This window comes from Asterias amurensis, chromosome 20 (assembly GCF_032118995.1).
Source record: "Asterias amurensis chromosome 20, ASM3211899v1".
Taxonomy (NCBI): Eukaryota; Metazoa; Echinodermata; class Asteroidea; order Forcipulatida; family Asteriidae; genus Asterias; species Asterias amurensis.
In genome coordinates, this window is record NC_092667.1 from 10,596,839 (window position 1) to 10,620,330 (window position 23,492).

The following is a 23,492-nucleotide window of genomic DNA, read 5'->3' on the forward strand; positions in this document are numbered from 1 at the left end:
GATTGATGGTATAAACCACTGTGAGAAATGGCTCCCTCTGAAGTAACGTAATTTTCGAGAAAGAAGTAATTTTCCACGAATTTGATTTTAAGACCTCAGATTTAGAATTAGAGGTCTCGAAATCAAGCATCTGAAAGCACACAACTTCGTGTAACAAGGGTGTTTTTTTCTTTCATTATTATCTCGCAACTTCGACGACCAATTGAGCTCAAAGTTTCTCAGGTTTTTTATTTTATGCATATGTTGAGATACACCAAGTGAGAAGACTGGTCTTTGACAAATACCAATAGTGTCTAGTGTCTTTAATACTTCTTGGACCACTACAGTTTTAAAAAATCTTTGTAAATTTTGTTTTCTAGTATTGGCGTTTCAAATTTGATTGTTTTCTTGTATTTTTAACTCTTTGAAATGTGTACATTTGTTATCTGTCAGCCAATTCATCCTTTGGCTGCAATGGTCTATATTTTGAATAAACCATTTCAAATCTTAATCTAAATCTACGCTAACCCGACTACCCTATTCATTAGAGAGAGTGTCATGGCCGAGTGGCTAAGAGCATCGAATTCAAGTTCTAATGCAGTCACCGGAGTGTGGGTTCGAATCCAGGTCAAGACACTTGTGTCCTTGAGCAAGATACTTTACTATAATTGCTTCTCTTCACCCAGGGGTATAAATGGGTACCTGCGAGGGTAGAGGTTGATATTGTGTATAAAAAGCCACAAGCGCCTTACAGGCAGCTCAGGGCTGTATACTCCCACGGGAGCTGAGAAACATTAAAGGGATGTTATTGGCCCTATGACCAGGGCACGAATGTAAAGAGCATTGATACGGTTATTTTGAAATGCGCTATATAAGAATTTATAGGGATAGATAGCTCAGTTGGTGGAGCGCCGGCACGTTAATCCAGAGGTCGTTGGTTCGAATCCCACTCTAGTCAATTCTTTGTTCAACCCCCCCGAAAACCATTTCAAAATTTACCCAGTCAGTTTCCCTTGTGGTTTATATTGATATCTCAAACAAAAAGTCGCATCCCCTTAAGGTGATCCCCTGGCTGCCGCTTCCCAGGTTGTATCGTAATTTGGGTGTGATCCCTGGCTACACCGCAGTTAACTGTTGTATGGCTTCTGACTGGCACCCCCGAACAAAAATATCAACAAAATAGGGACACCGCCAATAAAGGGCTAGATAGTTCAGTTGGTAGAGCGCCAGCACGTTAATCCAGAGGTCGTTGGTTCGAATCCCACTCTAGTCAATTCTTTGTTCAACTCCCAATAAGCATATAAGAATTTGTTATTATTTTTGTTATTATTATTAGGTAGCAGGGTTCTACAGTACCATCACTCCTACCTTTGTAATCCTTCCAAGCCTCCGGCATTTACTTGCATTCCCTTCAGCGGTTGCCTTATCCAACAACACCTTATAGCTATCACAACGCTGCTGTAGCGCCTCCAGTGCGTTTCTAGGTACAGGTGGATCTGAAGAGGAGGAGGAGGAGGAGGAGGCGGGGGGTGGGGCTACCTCACTGCTTCCAGCTGGGGCCGAGACATCAATTTCAGGGGCCGAGACATCAATTTCAGGTGCTTGAGTCTTCAGCTGTTTGGCGGGAGGAACTCTTGTTGGTTCATCTACGAATAGGACATGTAGTGTAGTCAGGTGGCATAGTGTCAAACATCAAGGTTACTTGGAAGTGTCGTGGCCGAGCAGTTAAGAGCACCGAATTAAAACTCCTGGTGTTTCTGAATATTTACTCTCTTTTGGTAGATTCTAGTAATATATGCTAACGTACATTATCATATCATCGACTGATCTTGATACTGTGAACATAAACTTGAAACTTTTGTCTGATATGTCCATTTACCTTGAGGGGCTGACGATGGAGGAGGCGGCATTCCGCTCAAATCAACTTCATCTCCGTTTTCTAGGGCTTGAATAACAGAGTCAAATTGCTGTGGAGATAGCAGAATATAAATTGATCTGAAATACAGATATGAAATACTGAAAGGCAGTGAATGGGTGTTTTTGGAAAGTACAAAAGGTTTACGTTTGGTTATCAATCTTAAAATTAACAGAAATGAAATCTTACTTGGTTAGAAGTGCAGCAGCTTTCGATAGTACAAAGCATTTTCAGATTCATTGCACTTCATAGCAACTCTCAGATGATTTGTAGTCATGTAGAGATATTAATAATAATGACGTACATTTATAGGGCGCACATATCGTTTGAAAATGCTCAAGGCGCCAAAAAACCTGAAGGAAATCAATTAAAAGCAACTCCCATCAGATGATTTCTTAACTGTGACTTAAAGATGCTGTCAGATTTTTTGCCCCAAACATTAAAAAATAGATTTTTTTAAGTGAATGATATTTCAAAGAGTATCACCCGCTCTAACTAACAAAAGTTTAACTTTTACTTTTAATGGTCAGGAACCATGACAAAAACTTAAAACGTTTCTTTTAAAACACATAAGAATTGGTCACATGATATATTGTCGGGATCTCGACAAAAACTAATTTTGAGCACTTTATTTCACTGCTACTAATAATTGGCGAACTTTTTTCGAGCAATGGCTCAAATGAAAGCTTGTAACTTTCTCGACCCCCATCAAAATACCTATTGAACTTTAAATCAAAATTTTGGGGTCAAATCAGCCATAAATCTGACATAGCATCTTTAGAGGTTGATGCTGGTGCATGACCTATGGTGGTAAAGAGTTCCAGAGACAAGGGGCTGCTGCCGCACAGGATCTATCCCCCCCCATTATCTAGTCGTTCTTAACTCTACCACTTTCATGTCTGTCGATGATCGGAGGCCGACTCTTCCCGGAACAGAATATTTGACATGGCACGATAAATATTGCGGTGCTAAACCAGACAAAAACTTGTAGGTCAGCAAGAGAATCTTGTAAAGAATACGCTCATTGATGGGCAGCCAGTGAAGTTCTTTAAGTATTGGAGTGATGGATGCTGACCAGCTTGCTTGCACAACAAGACGGGCAGCTGAGTTTTGTGTCTTTTGCAGCTTATGGAGCAGATGTTTTGGAAGTCCGTACAGTAGTGCGTTACAGAAATCCAAACGAGAGGTGACAAAGGCGTGCACTAATTGTTGGGTAGCTTGAAGTGTCAAAAAATGCCTGCTGGCACGGAGAGATAAGCTGAGAGTGGGATCAGGAGGCTAAAGAGAAAGAAGGATTAGATCAACGCTTACCTTAGCCACTCTGAGATGATTTGCAGCAACCTGAAGATTACCAGCGTGTTTGGCTTCTAATGCTGCGACCTTGTACTCTCGCTGTCTTTGTTTCAGCGTCATCATTTGCGAATCTGAAAACGGAATTCAACCAAACATCAGAATTTCATCAGAGCATGAAAGTTTTGTTCATTACTTTGCGGTGTTTAATCTTGAGGTCCCAGGCCTGGGATTTCACCAAGGCCATGGCTTCTGTGGCCCTACAATCCCGGCCATATCTCGTTGGCCCCCCCCCTGCCCCCTTTCAATGTTGGTTCCAATTGCCGATTGTGTTCTGAGCTACAGTCAACATTGAGCGGGGGGGCGGGGGGGCGGGGGGCGGTGGGGACAAACTGTTTAATGTGAATGGGAAGTGCACAGGGAATTGTTGTATATAACGTTAGGAAAGGTTGGCCCAAGCATTTTGGCCGGGATTGTAGTCTTGGCCCTGGTGCCCCTTCAAAAATTAGGCCATCACGCTTTTATAGAGTTCAAAGGTGCAAAAATACTTGTGGACAACTCACCCCCTACTGGAGAACGATCCCTCTTTGGTGAATGGTTTGAGCTTGTCGTTTCACTGGAGCTAGCAGGTGGCTGGACCACTTCACTCTGTTTGGGAGGTGGAGCAGGTTCTGGGGCTGCAGATGTTGAAGGATGTGATCGACCGACAGCAACCACAGGAGGGATTTCCGACTCGTCAATTTTCACTCCTCGCTTGAGTTTTTTATCCATGTCTTTTAATGTCTGCCATTATAAAAATAACTTTGTTATAATCAGACTAGGACCCATACCCACACTTTGCTTATCAGAAACAACAGAGCTTGAGTCAAGTGCTCTTAAAGGCAGTGGACACTATTGGTAATTGTCAAAGACTTGCCTTCACAGTTGGTGTATCTCAACATAAGCATAAAATAACAAACATGTGAAAATTTGAGCTCAATCGGTCATCAAAGTAGCGAGATAATAATGAAAGAAAAAACCACCCTTGTCACACGAAGTTGTGTGCGTTTAGATGGTTGATTTCGAGACCTCAAGTTCTAAACCTGAGGTCTCAAAATCAAATTCGTGGAAAATTACTTCTTTCTCGAATACTATGGCACTTCAGAGGGAGCCGTATCTCACAATGTTTTATACCATCAACCTCTCCACATTACTAAGTAAGGTTTTATGCTAATAAATATTTGTAGTAATAACCAATAGTGTTCACTGCCTTTAACAGCTATTTCTATTCCATGACACGCCTTTAGTATGCAAATTAGCAAGTACTCACCTTTAAACCCCTCCCATACCGCCTGACCTTTGAACTTTCCCCAGCGACCTCTGCATTCTTCACGGCTAGTTGGTAATTGCTGAGTCGTTCTTCAATGACGGCCTGCACGTTAGTCTCAGACTTTCTCTAATTGATGAATACACACAAATGTTGAGTCACTATGGTGCCAATGTTAATCATAGGAGGCAATCATGATGGACAGAACAATTCCCATTAATTCTATGTTGGCAAACCGCCAAATATTTGACAGCGTCAGGTGCTTACAACAATATTTTTTATCACTTCCAGGGGTATACGCAAATCGTCTGCACAGTTTTTCACATTGGATTTTCTGTAGTTTTTAGTTGCTTTTGAAGGTAGGTTATAACGACTCCTTTAAAAGTCTTACTGTCCGTGGTGGAGAGAATGTATGGGGTGGTAAAAGTTCCAGTCTTTAATAACTGCTTTGATTATGAATGAAAATATCCTTCGAAAAGATACAGCAATATTTTTGAGAGCGTCCTCACGCAGTCAAAAAAAAGATGGATTACAATTAGGCCAAAGTTCAGTTGAAACATTCACATGTTACTTTTATTGCATCTTTCTTTTTTTGTACAAATCAGCCTATTAATAATAATAATAATAATAATAATAATAATAATAATAATAATAATAATAATAATAATAATAATAATAAAAATAATAACCATATTTATAATGTGCCTTTTGCCAAAGGATACAAAGCGCCAGGTATTATTACTGCAAGGAGTGGGGCGAATTTTGAGATATAAGACCTAATCCTTAAGCACCATGTAATGGTTTACACTGCTGTGGCGCAATATGCTGCCAATCCAGCCAGGAACAATGGGGCGAACCCCTTCTCTTTTCGATAAGTGCACTGGGTTCTTTTACATGCATTTAAACAACACATGGGACCAACGGCTTTACGTCCCATCCGAAGGACGAAGCAATGGTTATGTGTCTTGCTTAAGGACACAAGTGTCATGGCTGGGGATTCGAACCCACTCTGCTGACCAGAAACACCAGAGTTTGAATTCGGTGCTCTTAACCGCTCGGCCACGACACTCCCATAATCTATAATCCTACTATACTAAAAAAGGTGAATATTGGTCTCATTTTCAGACTAACCTGTGGGTTTGGAGAGCTCCTTGGTGAAGGTTGAGGAGAAGGTCTTGGAGATGGCCTTGGGGAAGGTCTTGGGGAAACTCTGGAGGATGCCTGAGGGGATGGCCTCAAGGTATCCGTGTCATCTTCTTGAGATAGCAGCGCTAATTCAGCCTGGAGGAATTGATGAAGTAAGAAAAACAAAGTAATCAGCATTCTAGAAATTATGGTTACAGATGAAACCATCCTATTATCTCTGTAATGAGTAGCAGTTGTCTTGAAAACAACTTGTGGTGTATTTTTACTTGATGTTAAGGTTTCATTTAGTGGTGTATTTTTACATAAATTTCATTTCCGGCTGGGAAGGCATCCATTACATGTGTACCTTGGAAAATTTTACTTTCAGCCTGGATCTTACAACTGGGAGTTCTGTTCAAACAGTGCAAGTAGTGATCCATATTCCTGAACTGGTTTATGTCTCAGAAAAGGGAACTTTATTATACTGGCCAAGTACCCCATGGAGAGAAGACAACGAAGGATGTTCCGGTTTTAGATGTCGTCCCAAGGAAAACCCCAGAGAATTACGAAATAAACTTACTGTAAATACCTGGGACAGTTGGGCTTGCTTCTTTATTGCACAACCATGACCCTGCAAGACTTTAACCAGCCGTTTAAGATCTTGTGTCCATTATCATAATTTCTTATTCATAAACAGCCTAGACAGTTTCGCTTTTCCTATTGTTGGAGAGCGCGTCACGTAGTGGTGTTTAAACGGTTGGTAATTAACAGCTGAGAGCTGTTTATAACCGGTTGTTTTCGAATAGCATTTGTGCGGGTTAGCGCATAACCTTGTTCCCCAGGGTAATTGATCTCGCTGCGCCATTTTCCATGGAACGAGGATGCATTACTAGGCGCACGAATGCATATCCGAAAACTGTCTCATAAAAATGCACCACACGTACTGAGCTCAGACGTCCGAAAACAGAGTTTCCTTAACTTAATAATGACATCTTTTGACCAAAATGACATTTATGGGAACAAAAGAGTAGTGACTCGTTCTTAAACGTCCAGTTAAAACCTTGCAGGGTCGTTGCCGTGCGATAAAGTATCACACGGCCACGACCCTGCCAGTTTTAAATGGCCGTTTAAGAACTTGTCACTACCCTTTTATTGCCTTATTATTTACCAAAAGGTCCGGGTTTTCCATGTCATCTTCCGTCACCTCATCGTCTTCAACGCTCTTCATCGCTTCTGCAGCTAGTTGATTAATCTGAGACAGAGGCACTGATGAACAAGAGAGAAGATAACGATTATTACAAGAACAACAAAATTGAAATTTAATAGGAGGGAAATTGGTAATAAAAATATATAGGTGAAAAAGTTATGCCACTCCCCAACTTTAAAAACATTGCCAACCTTTGATTTTGAGTTTATCTTTTAAACATGCTCTAAACACACTGGCAAGGTTAACAACCATAAAGTGGGATGGTTTATACATGACGCTTACCTTTCTTGCGAGGCGGTTGTTTAGATGTGTGTGGTGTTGAGCCGTCGTCGGCCATTAAGGCTGCGAGCTCAGCCTCTAATGCAGAATCATCTTCAGCCTGATCTTGACCTGGCAAACCCACTAACCCACTCAGATGAGATAGGTCAAACAAGTCAGAGTTCTGGGTAGAAATCAACAATGATTAGTTTTAACTTTTAGTTCAATGTAATCTCTGTATCTGTTAAAGCCATTGGACCCTTTCGGTAAACAGTGTTGTCCAAGGCCCACACTTTGTGTACCACAACTTCTATATCAAATAACAAACCTGTGAAAGTTTAGGCTCAATCGGTCATTGGAGTCGGGAGAAAACAACGGAAAACCCCACCCTTGTTTCCGCGCGTTTCTCCGTGTCATGACATGTGTTTAAAATAAATCCGTAATTCTCGTTAACGAGAATTTATAATGTTTTGCTGTTTTCTCAAAAAGTACAGCATTTCATGGAATAATATTTCAAGAGAAGTCTTTCACCATTGCCTTCTGTAAACCCTGTAAGTTATTTGTAAGTCTGTGAACTTTTTTTTTCTGAATCGAAAGGGTCCAATGGCTTTAAAGCCATTGGACACTTTCGGAACAGAACAAAAATTAAAAGTTCACGGATTTACAAATAACTTACAGGGTTTACAGAAGGTAAAGGTGAAAGACTTCCCTTGAAATATTATTCGATGAAATGCTTTACTTTTTGAGAAAACATTTAAACAATTATCAATTCTCGACATTAAGAATAACGGATTTGTTTTAAACACGTGTCACGAAACGTGCGGAAACAAAGGTGGGTTTTCTCGTTATTTTCTCCTGACTCCTATGACCAATTGAGCCTTAATTTTCACAGGTTTGTTATTTTATATATAAGTTGTGATACATGAAGTGTGGGCCTTTGGACAATACTGTTTATCGATGTTGTGCGATTGCTTTTAAAGTACTGCACACAAACTTCACTATCAGCACGGGTGCATAGACAGTGAGTACTGAGCAGAAAATTGTATTTTTTTGACGATGTTTTTTAATTTCACTCAACAAAAAGGAAATACAAGCATTATGTATTGAGTAGGTTGGGGAAAGCCTTCAGTACACATGAAACTTCAGTTCTGGCTGGCTAACGGTCGTAAAACTTTCACCCATCAACGCTGATTTGAAAAACGTATAGCGTTAATTAAGGAGGCCCTAAATATGAGACCCCTATAAGTATAAGGCTCACAGGGGAGCCTTATTATTATATTATAGTTTCTAGAAGTATCAGATAGTGTATTTACTGTATTGTAATCCTGTAAAATAAAATAATAAATGGCATATGCACCTGCAACACTTGGCACCGCACATGGCATTTACATCTTGACTGAAGCACTATGCCAAGAGAAGTACCGAAGCAGAAGTAGAAGGTGCCGATGTTGTAGGTGCCGAGTTTGCAGGGTGCCGAGTTTACAAGGTCAGTGTGAAGGGGTGAAGTGACCGGTACCTACTCCTAGAACTATTTCGGTTTCGTTCGGCTATCGTCTCAGACGATAGCCGAACGAAACCGAAATAGTTCTAGGAGTAACCGTAGCTCATGATCATCAGGATTCATGCAAAAAGAAAAGTCACTCAAACATGTCGGTAAATTTTGTCAAAATAGACGGGATTTACTTACTTGTCCTGTGGGTTGTTGGGCCTCAGCGTTCGATTTCTTCTTCTTACCACCGCCAAACATGTTTAGTTTTCTCAAGAATTGATGAGTTAACTAAATATATGGACCCAGAAGTTATGGAAATAAATGACTCACTTTTTCATGACACAAAATGAACACAAACACACAAATACACACGGGACGGCGGATGTACATTAGCGCCACCAAGCGACAGAGGTTGAAAAATGTTTTGATGAAAAGGGGCGGATCGATGGGTTAGCCTGAACGTCTGACGTCATTCTTGGAGGCTCGTGTTTAAGACAGGGGCCCAGTCTAGTCATAGGTGTGGTTTGGCCCGTGTCTTTTTCAGCTCTCCGGGGTTTGTCCGGCTCAATACCTTTTTGTTTTTTTAATGAAGATTTTTTTTTTTTTTTTTTTTAAGGAGAGCCCCCTGAAAAGACAAGCTTAATATCCCATAGGGATAGCTAAGAGCTTGATAATCCCATTATTTGAAGTACATTAGCAAAAGTAACATAATAGAAAATTGTCATGTTTGTTTAATTTACATTTATTTCATGGAGAATAAAACAAGTTACTCTTCACTTTTCAAGAAACAGGCACTTTGCTTCAAAATATTTGCTTGAATGCTTTCATCCTGCTTTAATTTCATAAAAATAAAATTGATTTATTTATTTCCCGTTTCTTCTATATTGAAATATACATTGAAGCAATATTTAATAATGCAAGTAGCACTAGATTTATACATTAATTAAACAAAAATATTAGTGTGGTTGATTTAACACAAGGTCTGCCTGCCGGTTTAAACAATTGTCACCATTAGTTTTCGTTTTTTGTGGTACATTATATTCTATTCAAACTCTTTTCAAAGACCAACTCGACCGATCAAAAAATAAAGGGTCTGGGTACTTTTGGTAACACCAAACAATTTCCACAAATTTACATTAAGCTTACACCATTTGAAGATAATGATAGTAGAAAGTGTTACTAAAAATATTAGATGCTGAGGTGCTGTAGTTTTTGAGAAATAAGTAAAACAATGTCATGAAAATACATTTTTACATGCTAAAATATTTTTTTGTCTCATGATCACCGAGACAAAAATTATTTTCATGACATTGTTTTACTCATTTCTCAAAAACTACAGCACCTCAGCAACTAATATTTTTAAAGAAGCTTCCTACTATCATTATCTTCAAACAATGTAAGTTTAGTGTAAATCTGTAGACATTGTTTTTTTGTCCTACAAAAGTACCCAGACCCTTTAAACATCATGCAACATTTTATTTCAATACTAGTAAATTTTTCTTTGCTCAAACCTAAATTATTTAAAATGTACCCAGTAAATTCACTTGTTGGTTTACTTGATACAATTAATAAAAAAAGGCATGTTAAAGACCGCCACCAAGTGAGATAGTCTCTTTAAAATAAACCTCCACCTGTCACACCAATATTTCAGACACAGTATAGACCTATACCCTCCCAGGTACCCATTTATACCCATGGGTAATAAGAGGCAGTTATAGTAAAACATCTTTCTCAAGAAAACACAAGTCATGACCGGGATTCGAACCCACACTTCAATGACATATAACCACCTGAACTTGAATTCGATGCTATAAACCCTCAAGCTCCATTTAGAAATTTTAAGGAGTTTCTGGAAATGGACCCTCAGCAAATAGAGAAGTCCATCAAAAAGTAGGATTTCTTACATCTGTTTAAATTACAGATTACAGTTTTTCGCAAGCAGATATTAAAAAAAAAATCTCTATAAAATTTCTCATTCAATTTTGAATACTGATAATGGTATAATTTGTCAACTTCCTGAATACATCAAAAGTGACATTGACTTTTCCTTGTGCTCATGTCATTACGGGAAAGCTTCATAAGAGGCAAGAATAAAAACATCATTTTAGTCTGACAACTCACACCTGTTATCTCCATGTTAACTCCTTCCAAATGAAGTTAAATGAATCATGCACAAACGAGATGGGCTGCTGACTGCCCTAGGCAGATTATCTGCTCATCCATGACTCAAGTAATTCACTGTAAACACATCCACTGGTGAAAAGGATGTTGGGAAAATCTTTACTGGAGCTTTCTCGTAATGTATTGGCCTTTTATCATGATGCGGCCATCTTGTTTTTCATGTATTTGCTCTAAATGTAACCAAATCGAGTCTGGAAGGAAAATATAGTCCGAGTCTGGAAGAAAAATATAGTCCGGTCCCGTCATGATATGAGAATAAGTCACTGTAGCATGCAGGGTACCTGACACAGATGACCATACAGAGCATGATAAAGGTCTATAGTTTAGATCGGTTTAATTCTTGGATGCTCTGCATGACCAGCTGAGCAGCATCTTGGGCGCAACCCCAGTGTAATGTAGCACCCGAGCCTCCATGGCCGTAGTTGTGGACAACCTGTTTAAACATGAATGAGAAACAGAGAAGACAATAATCAATGGACTTTATCAGCGGTTAATAAAGAGGTTTTGCAGCAATAAGCCCGGCTTACCCTTAAAGGCACTGTAAGGACACTATTGGTAACTACACAAAGTAAATGTAAGCATAAAAACTTACTTGGTAATCAGCAACGGAGAGTTGTTGATAGTATAAAACATTGTGAGAAACAGCTCCCTCTGAAGTAACATTGCTTTATTATGCATCTGAGGCCACACAAGAACGCTTTTTCTTTCGTTTTTCTCTTGCTTAGATGACCAATTGAGCCCCAATTTTCACAGGAATGGTATTTCATGCATATTTTGGGATACACCAAGTTGTCTTTGACAGTTACCAAACGTCAGTGCCTTGTGTGATTACTTAAATCACCCAGGGTTTGATTTCACCAAGAACTAATTAGATTCATCACAACCATGGCTCAATTTCATAGCTCTACTTACAGAAGCAGGATTTCTGGCATTTTTTGCTAGTGCAAATATTAGGTGCAGCACAGTATAAGGATTGGTAATCAAAAGTGCATAATTCAGCAGTGGTTCGCATGGACAGCTGAGTGTTAGTAAAACACTCAATTTTTGTAAACAGATGTTTTTAAAACCAAGGTCAAAATTTCAATTAAACCAACTACCTCCCATAATTTTGTTTTGAACAAATCAAACCTGTTTTTGTTTTGCAGTTAAAGGCTTTCTCAGTTTTCAAACCTCGGTTAGCAAAAACTTGTGCTGTGACATTGCAATAGAATCGTCTATAAGAGCCTTATAGTAACATTGCATGTAAAAAGGGGCATTGTTGCATTATGTTCAAAGTCTAGTTCCCTGCCTCCTCTCTTACCTTTTTTATTGTAGTTCCTATTCGCAAATTCTCTTTCTCTAGTCTTATACTGGAGCGACCTGGACGCAGACCGGCCCAAGAACTTATGACCTTGGCATTCTAAGAGGACAAAAAAAGACTAGATGAGCACAGATGGCTGATGAGTGAAAGAAATGACTATCCTGAAGCCACTTTTGTGAGTTAGATTTGAATAATGTCCGGTAGAATGACTTGCTGGATAACATGTTACCGCTTAAACTCAAATTCTTCAGACTATAGAGACAGTTGCTATGTCACATGATTTTGGGCAAGCTTTTGCGTAGTTACGTAAGAGACGGTGAACACCCATACACAACTCTGAATGAATGTGTACGGCACAATGGGTTTGCTCATCTGGAGGTTGCTATACAAAGGCCTGCCCGAATCATGTTGTCATAGCAACTGTCTGTATAGTCTGAGGAACTCAAACTTAAGCTGTAACTTGTACCTAAGCAAGTAATTGTACCAGACATAACTAAAATCTAATTGTTATACCTCGGTAACAAACTGTCAAGTTTGATTGGTCGAGAACCAATCATGTGACGTTCAACAAAAACGCATGTTACATGGCCCGGGGGTCGGGTAACATGAAAAATGATGTATACACCGGTGTACATCACCTATATCGTTCCTAGTGTTGGTCGATTTCCAGCGCTGTGTACGAAACACCCGCGGGTTCGAGGGAACAGTCAGGAATTGTTTCTTGTTCGTCTGCTTGTCAAACAATGAATACTCCGCCGTAATAATGTTTGAAGATAACAACAGAACTTCGAGAAGAGGAATATTAATGCTACCAATGTATAACAAAACAATTGTTGCACGCTGTGATTGTGGTCCATGGGTTTTTTACATCCTCGGGGGGAAAATGGCACCCTCAGCTTTCCCCCTCGGGTGTACAAAACGCCATTGACCCTGTCACACCGTGCAACAATTGTATACTGGCAAAGAGAGATTGTCTTTTTATGGCCAATAACAATTTCTCCTCTGTCAGGTTTGTGGACAAATTGTTCAGTATAAGAGTTGATAATTGCTTATAATTGAACGATTATTAACAACAGATATCATAACAGCTGAAAAACAAACAATAATGTTGATTCCTCACTAAGAAAAGTGATTTTAATATCTTTGAAATTATTCAACACTTCCTCTGCTTGCTGTATTAAAGCCATTATACATTTTCGGTACAGGAAAAAAAAAAAAATTCACAGATTTACAAATAATTTACAGGGTTTACAGAAGGTAACGGTGAAAGACTTCTCTTGAAATATTATTCCATGAAATGCTTTACTTTTTGAGAAAACATTAAAACAATATCAATTCTCGTTAGCGAGAATTACGGATTTATTTTAAACACATGCCATGACCCGGCGAAACGCGCGAAAACAAGAGTGGGTTTTCCCGTTATTTTCTCCCGACTCCGATGACCGATTAAGCCTAAATTTTCACAGGTTTGTTATTTTATATATAAGTTGTGATACACGAAGTGTGGGACTTGGACAATACTGTTTACCGAAAGTGTATAATGGCTTTAAAAGACGTCATTTCTAGTGAAATTGAGTTATACATGTAGTTTGACCGTATTGTATTCCGCATCCACCTACTACTTCTTAGAACTAAGAATCCCCTATGAAATAAGGAACAGTGATATATTTTTTTAATTACTGTATCTGGTGGGGGGGATTGTTCACCAACCTTTATACTTGGTACCAATTGGGCACATTTTTCCAGAACTCCTTGAACATCTTTAGGATCCGACTGCTCGTTCCAATTATCAACTTGAGCTAATCCCCCGCAGAACACGTGGTCAATTCTAGAGAGAAGTAAGTAGTAATGAATCAAACCAGTAGCAAAGTAAACTTGCAAAAGACATTGGACACTATTGGTAATTGTCAAAGACCAGTCTTCTCACTTGGTGTATCTCAACATATGCACAAAATACTAAACCTGTGAAACTTTTAACTCAATTTGTCATTGAAGCTGAGAGAAAAATAATGGAAGAAAAAACACTCTTGTCACGAAGTTGTGTGCTTTCAGATGCTTGATTTCGGGACCTCAAAATCAAATTCTGAGGTCTTGAAATCAAATTCATGGAAAATTACTTCTTTCTCGAAAATCAAGTTACTTCAGAGGGAGCCGTTTCTCACAATGCTCTCCATTGCTTGTTACCAAGTAAGTTTTTATGCTAACAATAATTTTGAGTAATTACCAATAGTGTCCACTACCTTTAATTAATTTAAATGGTTTATTGGGTATTTTTTTAAACACGTACAACAGCTTACGTGACTCTCCTGAAAACATTGCTCTTCACATTTTTTTCTCTCAAAACTTGACAACTAATGAAGCTGAAACTTCTACAGATAAATTAAACTACACACAGCTTTTTTTGTAAAACAAGTCACATTCTTTTTCCAGTTATGACACAAGACTTGAGTTTTCTTCTGTATGATTGCACAAGGAACAACCCTCTACTCAAAAAGACTGGACCTACATCTACAGCTATCCTTAAAAAAATACCCGACGTCACACTTTCCCGTTACAAGATTTTTGACATTTGACCCTCAAATAATTCCGTAACTTACCCTGGTAAAAGATAACTTTGTAACACACCATCTTTTTCTGCACTAGTAGCTATCGTCCACGAAGATTTAACCTAAGAGTAGAAGAAAGAGAAATTCAGATGAGGATGACAGATACGGTGTACAGTGTTGCAAAACTGTGTCATTCTTCAATTAAAAAAAAATTGTTCAAGTTTGAAGAATATCTTCCGAGATACCTACACACAAAGACCTTTCAGTTTTTCACCTACCATGGTCATGGATCATTACATGTGGATTGGGTTTTCAGGTATTATTAGTTGATTGTACGGGGTCCTGGACCGTTTCAAACTTCCATATAAATCTTCAATCTACAACTACATTTAGTTTGGCACAGTTGTTTCTTCAAATGTCTGTTTCTTTGGGTGGGGCAAAGTGTACAGTATACAATTGTTGCACGCTGTAATGGGATCCATGGCGTTTATCTACACTGGAAGGTCTCCACTCTCCACCTCAAACGCCACAGTTTTAGTGGTCAACAATGAAATTGTGTGATGTGACGAAGCCGAGCGGTTTAGGCCACTCGACCAGTCGACTCAAGCTCATGATCAGCAGAGTGCGTGTTCTCTGTGCTAGGATTGGTAGTGCTCGTAGTAGAATCAAGAACACTTGGAAGAGTAAAGCCTGGTTAATACTTCCTGTGAATGCATGTGCGAAGCGAATGTTGACGTAACAAATTCGCAATGAATAGGGCCTATTTCGCAGCAGTTGAGTTGTGCTCAACTCTCTTGCGAATTCGCAGCGAAAACCTAGTTGTGACGTCAAATTCGCTTCGCATTTGCATGAAGTATGAACCGGGCTTAATGGATTAACCCTAGTATTTCTGGTTCACATAGAAAGCAACCTTCAGGTTTTTTCAGGCTTGCGAGCTACAGTGATTAAGGTCACTTATGCCAATGAAAGTTCTTAGCACTAAAAAACGACAACAAAAAAGCAACCCACTTTTACAAGCTCCCCTCGAATTGGATAGACCTCTTTATCTCCGAGTAGATGATGTGAGCCGAGGCCAGTGCACATCACAATGACATCATATAAATCTGCAATCTGTGTACAAACAAATTTCAAAATATTAACCAAACCATAGAGATATCATTTGATACAGTCAATATCATTTTCATTTTCCAATATGGGCACTTTCAGTGAACATCTAAAGCCTATGGGAAGCGTTTTGCAGGGTCACCAAGGCCAAAACATTTGTGGCCTTTCATGACATGGCCTGAACATGGTTTAGGGTTATTGATAACCGGGGATAATAATCTTGTAAGGTGTCTTATAATAATAATAAATAATAATATCAAAGTCTTATATAGCGCACGTATCTAACGAACAAGGCACTCAAGGCGCTGAGTATATTCAAACTTTCAGAAAGAAAGCTTATTGCAGTGTTGAATTCTGCGACCCAATTATGTAGTCCCTTATAAGGTGCTACGGGGCATACAGCAGCCACAGCCAGGAACACCGGGGCGAACCCCTTCTCTTTTTGATAAGTGCACTGGGTTCTTTTACATTTGTTTACACAACACATGGGACCAACGGCTTTACCTCCCATCCGAAAGACGAAGCAATGGTTAAGTGTCTTGCTTTAGGACACAAGTGTCACGGCTGGGGATTCCAACCCACACTCTGTTGAAGGGAAACACTAGAGTTTGAATTCGGTGCTCTTAACCGCTCGACCACGACACTTTCAAATCTTACCTCACTCAGTGATGACAGTGACTGCTTGAGAACTTTGCCTCCTCTTGCTTTGTATCTGCAAGCAAACAAGAGAAGAAAAAATACATTATCACTCAGAATATGTAGTTAAAGACACTAGAGTCTATTGGTGATTGTCAAAGACCAGTGTTTCTCATTTGGTGTTCCTCAACATATGCATACAAATACAAATACCTGTGAAAATTTGAGCTCATTTGGTCGTCGAAGTTGCAAGATAATAATGAAAGAAAAAGCACCCATGACACACGAAGTTGTGTGCTTTCAGATGTTTGATTTTGAGACCTCAAATTCTAAATCTGAGGTCTCGAAATAAAATTACTTCTTTCTCAAAAACTCTGTCACTTCAGAGAACCCGTTTCTCACAACCTCTCTTAAAAAGTAAGGTTTTATGCTTATTTTGAGTAATTACCAATAGTGTCCACAGCCTAAAATGCTGCAAAGTCAATTCAGGTTACATTCATAACAAAACTCAGAAAAGCAGATACTTGTTCCCAATTCAAAATATACCTCAAAACGTATCTATTTCAGAAGCCACAGCCTTCCAACCGTTGGTTGTCTCGTGTATTAGGAGAGGTTTTTTATTTTTGCGCCTTTTTTTACCTTGTTAAATCTGTGGACATTATTGTTTTGTTTTACAAAAAGTACCCAAATCCGTTAAGCCCAAAATATTCACAGGTTTGTTATTTGTGTATTGGATGATCACACAAAATATGAGTACCATAATCTGCGACTAAATTATCGAATCTACTTTACCAATCCTGTATCACACCAAACAAAACTCAATTGTACCGTTTCATGAGCCATGGGATGTAGAGGCGACACAGACAGAACAGAGTCATGAAGAAAAAGCCGGATCTACCAGACACAATCGGAAGTAAATTCAGAAGAACACATTAACACCATGGAATATTAAAGGACTCTTTAAATCTAGCCTCTAGCTACCAGGCAATCTCGGCAGTCTAGTTGGTAAGACACTGCTCTAGAATTACAAGGGTCGTGGGTTCGAATTCTACCCGAGTAATATACCTGTGATATTTTTTCACAGGATTCGGGGAAGTACTAGTTTTTCAACTTCCAATACCTCTGGGAGCTAATATATCGATTATAACACACCTCTTGCTTGTTCTGTATTCTGGTTGGCTGAAATACAGTCACGTGGGATGAACTATAGTCTAGTGATCGCGCGTGCGTGTGTACAGGAACTAGGGCCTGATGCAGGCAGTCTTTGAAAATAGTGACTGGTTACAGCACCCTCTCATGACTTTGACTGTAAACAGCAACTACAAAACTTCCTTTCTTTCCCAGAGTTCTGTTCTTATTTTTTACTATTTAAGACCGAGGTGTGTTATAAAACACATATTGACTGGCAATGAGGTAACTAGTGTACGTCTATTCCCCCTCGGACGTGTGAGTGACCAGTAGAGGGGCCTAATAAATAGGTCCCTCTTCTAGTCACTCAAAGACTCTTGGGGAAATAGACTACACTAGTTACCTCATTGCCAGTCAATATGTGTATACTAGTCACCCTCAAACCATGTTACATTTGTAAAATAATGGCTTACTCACACGTAACCTGGGAACAATGAATCAAGTTCTTGCTGATTGCAACGTCTGTAGCTCAGGGGAATGTCTTTCCAAAATGGGTCCTGCAAAAAAAATCAATTCAAAATGGTTGTAAGTATCTGTAAAGCCAGCCTCAGGTTGACCTACAATATTCTTGGGCCCACACAAACCGTCGGCAACGCCCAGACAAAATACGCTCAGGTCACAACATCTGAGAAATCGTGCGCCTGGTTGGTACGTTGTGACATCACCACACAAATAGGCTCATGCAGGTCACCCCCGATCAATTTGCGACGAAGATCCCAATGATGTATGGCAAGTTCTCATCATGTGACTTTTTTAACATGGCGGTGGTGCATATAACCACAGTAGGTCGATCTGTTTCTCTTATTTTAAAAGGATTGCTAATTTTGCCACACGCTGATTGGCTAGTGGCAAGTTATCGCATGCACAATGTCCCAAATACTCACCAGATCGCCTGCGATTGGTTCCCGACCATCGGGATCGCGTCCTACAAGTTTACTTTTTCCGAGCGGCGACTTTTCGGATTGTTTTGCTTTAGTTAAGTGTCTTGCTCAGGGACACAAGTGTCACGACCGGGACTCGAACCCACACTCTGCTGAACAGAAGCACCAGAGCTCGAGTTCGGTGCTCTTCTTAGCTCGGCCACAACAACCCAATAATTTATGTACCTTGTCTAGCTCTACATCAAACAAGTCGTAGATTGGCTTCAAATGAATCCCAGCTTCATCAGCATAAGGAGAACGTAGAATTTCCATCATATGATCCCATGTCGTCTTGCCCCACTTACTGAAAAATAAACAACATTTTCACAAGTTAAAGGAACTGGACACTATTGATAATTACTCAAAATAATTGTTAGCATAAAACTCTGAGGTCTCAAAATCAAGTTCTTAAAAATGTTATTCTTTCTCAAAAACTACAGTACCTCAGAAAGAGCCATTTCTCACAATGTTTTATACTACCAACAGCTCTCTGTTGCTCATTTCCAAGTTAGTTTTCATGCTAAAAATTATTTTGAGTAAATAACCAACAGTGTCCACTGACTTCAAAGATGAAACTACAATTGACGTACTAGCCATAACTTACTAGATTGATTCCTGAGGGGTATTCTTAGCTAGGTAGGGCATCCACAGTCCACCTATTCCACTGCTGGTGGTGTCGGGAGAAAACTTCTCAGCCAGAATAGTCACCTCTACATTTGGGATCGACTCTAAAATGTTGACAGCAGTGGAGACGCCTATAATGCCAGCTCCGACAACACAAACTCTGTACACCATTGTTAATCTGAAATTAGTTCAAAAGGTACGCATAAAACTTAAGTTTTAGATTCATTTTGCAATGTGAAAGACTAGGTCTTACTAGTAGTGGCATTAGTAGAGCTAAAATTACAGTGTTGTAGCCGCGGCGTTGGGCGGTGCTGGAGCGAGCCTATCCAGGGACTCACAAAGCTGTCTGATTAGTCAAGTTGTCCTGACCAGATGAATCCATCTGACCAGTCAAGTTGTCTGACCAGACGAATGGTCTGACCAGTCAAGTTGTCTGAGCAGTTGAGTTGTCTGACCAGGCGAGCTGTCTGACCATCGAAGTGTCTGGCAAGCTGAGTCATTGTCTGACCATTCAAGTTGCCTATCCAGTCAAGTTGTCTGACCAGCCAAGTTGTCTGACCAGTTGAGTTGTCTGACCAGATGAGTTGTCTGACCAGTCCAGTTGTCTGGCAAGCTGAGTCATTGTCTGACCATTTGAGTTCTCTGACCAGACGAGTTGCCTAACCAGTCGAGTTGTCTGACCAGCTGACTCATTGTCTGCCCAATCGAGTTGTCTATCCAGTCGAGTTGTCTGACCAGCCAAGTTGTCTGACCCGTCGAGTTGTCTGACCAGTCGAGTTGTCTGACCAGTTGAGTTGTCTGACCGGCCAAGTTGTCTGACCAGCCAAGTTGTCTGACCAGTCGAGTTGCCTAACCAGTCGAGTTGTCTGACCAGCCGAGTCATTGCCTGACCAGACGAGTTATCTGACCAGTCTAGTTGCCTATCCAGTCTAGTTGTCTGACCAGATGAGTTGCCTAACTAGTCAAGATGTCTAACCAGACAAATTAATGTGTGACCAGTCGAGCTGTCTGACCAGTCGAGTTGTCTAACCAGACAAGTTGACTAGACGAGTGAACTGACCAGACAATTTGTCTGACCCTAGCATCCATTGTTTTGTATGGTACAACCGTTCATATAACTTTGCTAACAACACTAATGACTAATATTAATAACACTGTTATTAAAATATTAGTATTATTAACAGCACCATGAGTGAGGAAGAGTACGGCAGAGTGAAGAAATTTCCCTACTAAACCGTCTACTTGGAAATTGGAAACCTGGCCGAACGTTTTGTTTTTAACCTTCAAGAAAGAATATTATTATAATGCATGCTTCTGCTACTGTAGTAGTGCTGTTCGGTCCCAATCCCAACTTGATAATCGTCCGAACTATAGTTGGGACTGGTCCCAACTTGAGTGTTCAAAAACCCTGGTACCCTGCAACGCGCTGGTACCCTGCATTAATGTCCCAACTATAGTTGGGACGCCCCAACTACAGTTGGGACGACTATAGTTGGGACGCCCCAACTTTAACACTCAAGTTGGGACCAGTCCCAACTATAGTTGGGACAATATTCAAGTTGGGGCGTAACAGTGCTAGTAGGACCTACCTGTCATCAGGCTATCTAACCATTTAAATTAACTAGCTTTGTTAGAGCATCAGCATGGAGCAATATTGCTGGCTCAATGGTTAAAGCATAGATTTATCTCCGTTTATAATCCTTTAGAAAAAAATGCAAAACTTTACCTGACTTGTTGGTCACACACGCCACACAATTCAACGCCCGGTCACCGTCGTCCAGAAACACAACTCAATCAGGCATGTCAGGGGATATGGATCGAGAGAGCGCAGCTCAACCTACGTACATCTACCTCTAGGATCACACACAGCCAGCCGGCCGCGCGCGCGCCGATGCATGACGGATTGATTCAGGTCCATCATGCCATGGGCGGTTATAGACTTGACTCAAGTCTCAATCCCGTGCCATCGCCACAAAACTTTTGTTTTGTGATGCGCTGCAGTCCCCATGTTCCGCACGCCATTCTTCGGGACCACGATAGCTACATTTTGACTGCGGGCCGGGGGGGGGGAGTTTCCGTATGGCGCAACCACTTTTTCATTCGATATGAAATAATATAGTATCTAATTTACCTCAATGAGATATCCCTTTTTGTAAAAATGAATGAAAAAGTGGTGGCGCCATACGGAAAGTTATCCGGCCGGGGGCATCGACGACATGCTTAGGGGGACGTATGTAGACCTTCTTGCACGAGTACGGGACTTGAGTCAAGTCTACTATAGCTCCATGGTCCAATGACACATTAGACTTGTGTACAAGTCGTTAATGGTCCCACGCGTTGAGATAGTCGAGATGATGTGGCGGTGAAGATCACCTCGCGCGAACTACTGGTTGCTGACGCTACTCCAGCCTCTGGTGGGCCGCTGGTTTCGAAAAGGGCCATAAACTCGAAACCACGGCTTCGCTCCAGATTCGGTATGCCCGCGGTTGTTTTGACAATGCGCATGCTTTAGTTTGTGCTCAGGGCTTGAGGCGAGAGGACAGAGCCTGAAGCCGGTGTGGCGGTTTCAACTTTCCGCTGTGTTCAGTTTTCCGAATGACCAAATACGGTGGCATTACGTCATGCGATGCCTGCGCACAGCAAGCGAAAGCAGTCCATTTTTAGTGCCGTATTGAGTCATCCGTTACCCGCCGGTAGCTGTCATGGCGGCGTCCACGTATCGAGTACAGTGGCGGCAACGCGTGGATCGTATGAGTTGTTTTTTATGCAAGCAGAGTGTGACCTGCCTAAAGTTGTACCCATGAATACATGTAAAGATGGGGCAAGCGATTATGGGACTACACAGAAAAGAATCGTAATAAAAAATTTTGGGTCACTGCTGAGAGAACAACAGTACTCGCCAGGGTACTCGCGGCGGTATCTGACAGGTCACCCGCAAAACTGAACACGCCGGAAAGCTAAAACCGTTTGAACAACGTACTGATATGTCTGACTACGTCACCCGGAAAACTGAACACGGCGGAAGACTGAAACCGCCACACCTGTTCAAAAGACGGGTTTTCGAAGCAACCCGGGGGCCGTCGTATTGGTGCAAGACGTTTCTCGTTTTCCTTTCACACATAGCGCGGCCAACTCACCAATTGCGCCCTCGCCACGTATATCGATACACCTGACTTAGCCCACGAACTTCGCTCATAATAAAATGCCTCCCTGTATAGACATATTCACTGTTGTCAAAAAGAAATTCCTGGCATGTGTTGTTGGTGGCTCTATATGTTCACGAGTGGAGTTTATTAACTCTTGCTTGCTTGTATTGATGTTTATTCGGTATTTGTTTAACCGTATTACATGCAATCTGAGCTTGTGGGATGGGACGGACCAATCAGTGCAAAGGCAGCACGGTCGAATTTGGTAAAGTTGAGACGAAACTCAATTTCTGGGCCTGCCAAAGATGTTTGCCCACGACCAAGAAGCATCAGTGCAATTACCAACAATGACCCATATTTACAATAAAAGGCGCACTGGACACTACTAGTGGTTACTCAAAATAATTGTTTGCATAAAAATTTACTGGACAAAATAACAATATTACATGAAACGTGAGTCGAGAAACGGCTCCCTCAGAGCATTTTTACATCCATGCTCTGAAGTACAGTAGTTTCTGAGAAAGAAGTAATTTCTCACTAAAATATATATTTCAAGCACACAACTTGAGCGAAGTGTGCTTTTTCTTCCATTATTATTCCCTCGCAACTTTCTCGACCAATTGATTTCAAATGTTCACATGTTTTTTATTTTATAATAATATGGTTGAGATATACCAAGTGAGAACCGATCTCTTTGATTAAAAATAATATAAAGATGTCCAGGGGTAGATTTCACAAAGAGTTAAGACTATCTTGAGTTAGGACCAGTTATCCTATTAATACCTCCTACCTATATAGGACAAGTTAAGACTAGTTCTAACTGTGAAATCGACCTTGCCTGATACGAGGAAAATGGGCCAGTCCGGCGGACCTCGTAACGGGAGTCGACTGTGGGTTCGTTCGTTCGTTCAGCTTCCCTGATGGGTCGATGTTGCGTATTTTATTTTTTCCAGGACGAACGTGGGCACACAATGCACGTTAGTCCTCGAACCTAGCCTTGCTCAAGGCAGTCGCATTATTCGCTCCGAAAAGACGCAGCTGTAAACCCACCCGCCGTATACCCTGTGCATGGTGTGTGCGATCACACCGAATGACCATACACACTGTCACATCGCACGAATACTGTTCACCCAAGTCATCGCACTCGTACACCACTAACCGCATGCGGAGGCCGTCAGGCCGACAGCCTTGTCGGGTCTGTATCTTCCCGTTTTAATGTGTTGTATTGAAAAAATTCCAATAGTGGACGAAATTGGGGGGGGGGGGCTCTAGGATATG

General features: G+C 40.7%; 2 protein-coding genes across 3 annotated transcripts in view; both read right to left on the reverse strand.

The window, feature by feature from the left end:
- LOC139952247 (coiled-coil and C2 domain-containing protein 1-like) overlaps positions 1 to 8,915 on the reverse strand; it is a 75,479-nt gene extending 66,564 nt beyond the window's left edge. The window contains exons 1-9 of the mRNA XM_071951321.1: positions 8,768 to 8,915; positions 7,105 to 7,264; positions 6,784 to 6,881; positions 5,622 to 5,771; positions 4,494 to 4,619; positions 3,748 to 3,967; positions 3,206 to 3,318; positions 1,859 to 1,946; positions 1,348 to 1,625 (exon numbers count right to left, since the gene is read on the reverse strand). Of these exons, the coding sequence (XP_071807422.1) occupies positions 1,348 to 1,625; positions 1,859 to 1,946; positions 3,206 to 3,318; positions 3,748 to 3,967; positions 4,494 to 4,619; positions 5,622 to 5,771; positions 6,784 to 6,881; positions 7,105 to 7,264; positions 8,768 to 8,827 (1,293 nt within the window). The 5' untranslated portion in view covers positions 8,828 to 8,915. The remainder of the gene's footprint in view (positions 1 to 1,347; positions 1,626 to 1,858; positions 1,947 to 3,205; positions 3,319 to 3,747; positions 3,968 to 4,493; positions 4,620 to 5,621; positions 5,772 to 6,783; positions 6,882 to 7,104; positions 7,265 to 8,767) is intronic.
- Positions 8,916 to 9,963: 1,048 nt separating this feature from the next.
- On the reverse strand, positions 9,964 to 20,921 carry LOC139952267 (D-aspartate oxidase-like). Of its 2 annotated transcripts, none has more exons than XM_071951344.1 (11): positions 20,795 to 20,921; positions 19,049 to 19,246; positions 18,631 to 18,748; positions 17,942 to 18,021; positions 17,165 to 17,230; positions 16,358 to 16,412; positions 15,605 to 15,706; positions 14,648 to 14,718; positions 13,761 to 13,878; positions 12,051 to 12,149; positions 9,964 to 11,183 (listed from the first exon to the last, which is right to left on the reverse strand). In XM_071951344.1, exons 2-11 carry the CDS (start codon positions 19,237 to 19,239, stop codon positions 11,067 to 11,069), a joined length of 1,017 nt encoding a protein of 338 aa, XP_071807445.1. In that variant the 5' UTR covers positions 19,240 to 19,246; positions 20,795 to 20,921; the 3' UTR covers positions 9,964 to 11,066. The 2 variants fall into 2 exon arrangements, with proteins under 2 accessions (XP_071807445.1, XP_071807446.1); XM_071951345.1 differs by lacking the exon at positions 20,795 to 20,921 and adding an exon at positions 19,352 to 19,483.
- Positions 20,922 to 23,492: the final 2,571 nt, after the last annotated feature.

Excerpts from the sequence above, each read along its gene's own strand:
- LOC139952267 (XM_071951344.1), bottom strand. The coding sequence starts at position 19,239 with ATGGTGTACAGAGTTTGTGTTGTCGGAGCTGGCATTATAGGCGTCTCC. Across the intron at positions 16,413-17,164 it reads ATCCCATGGCTCATGAAACG|ATACAAAGCAAGAGGAGGCA; the intron begins GTACAATTGAGT and ends GTTTGCTTGCAG. Across the intron at positions 11,184-12,050 it reads TAGGAACTACAATAAAAAAG|GTTGTCCACAACTACGGCCA; the intron begins GTAAGAGAGGAG and ends ATGTTTAAACAG.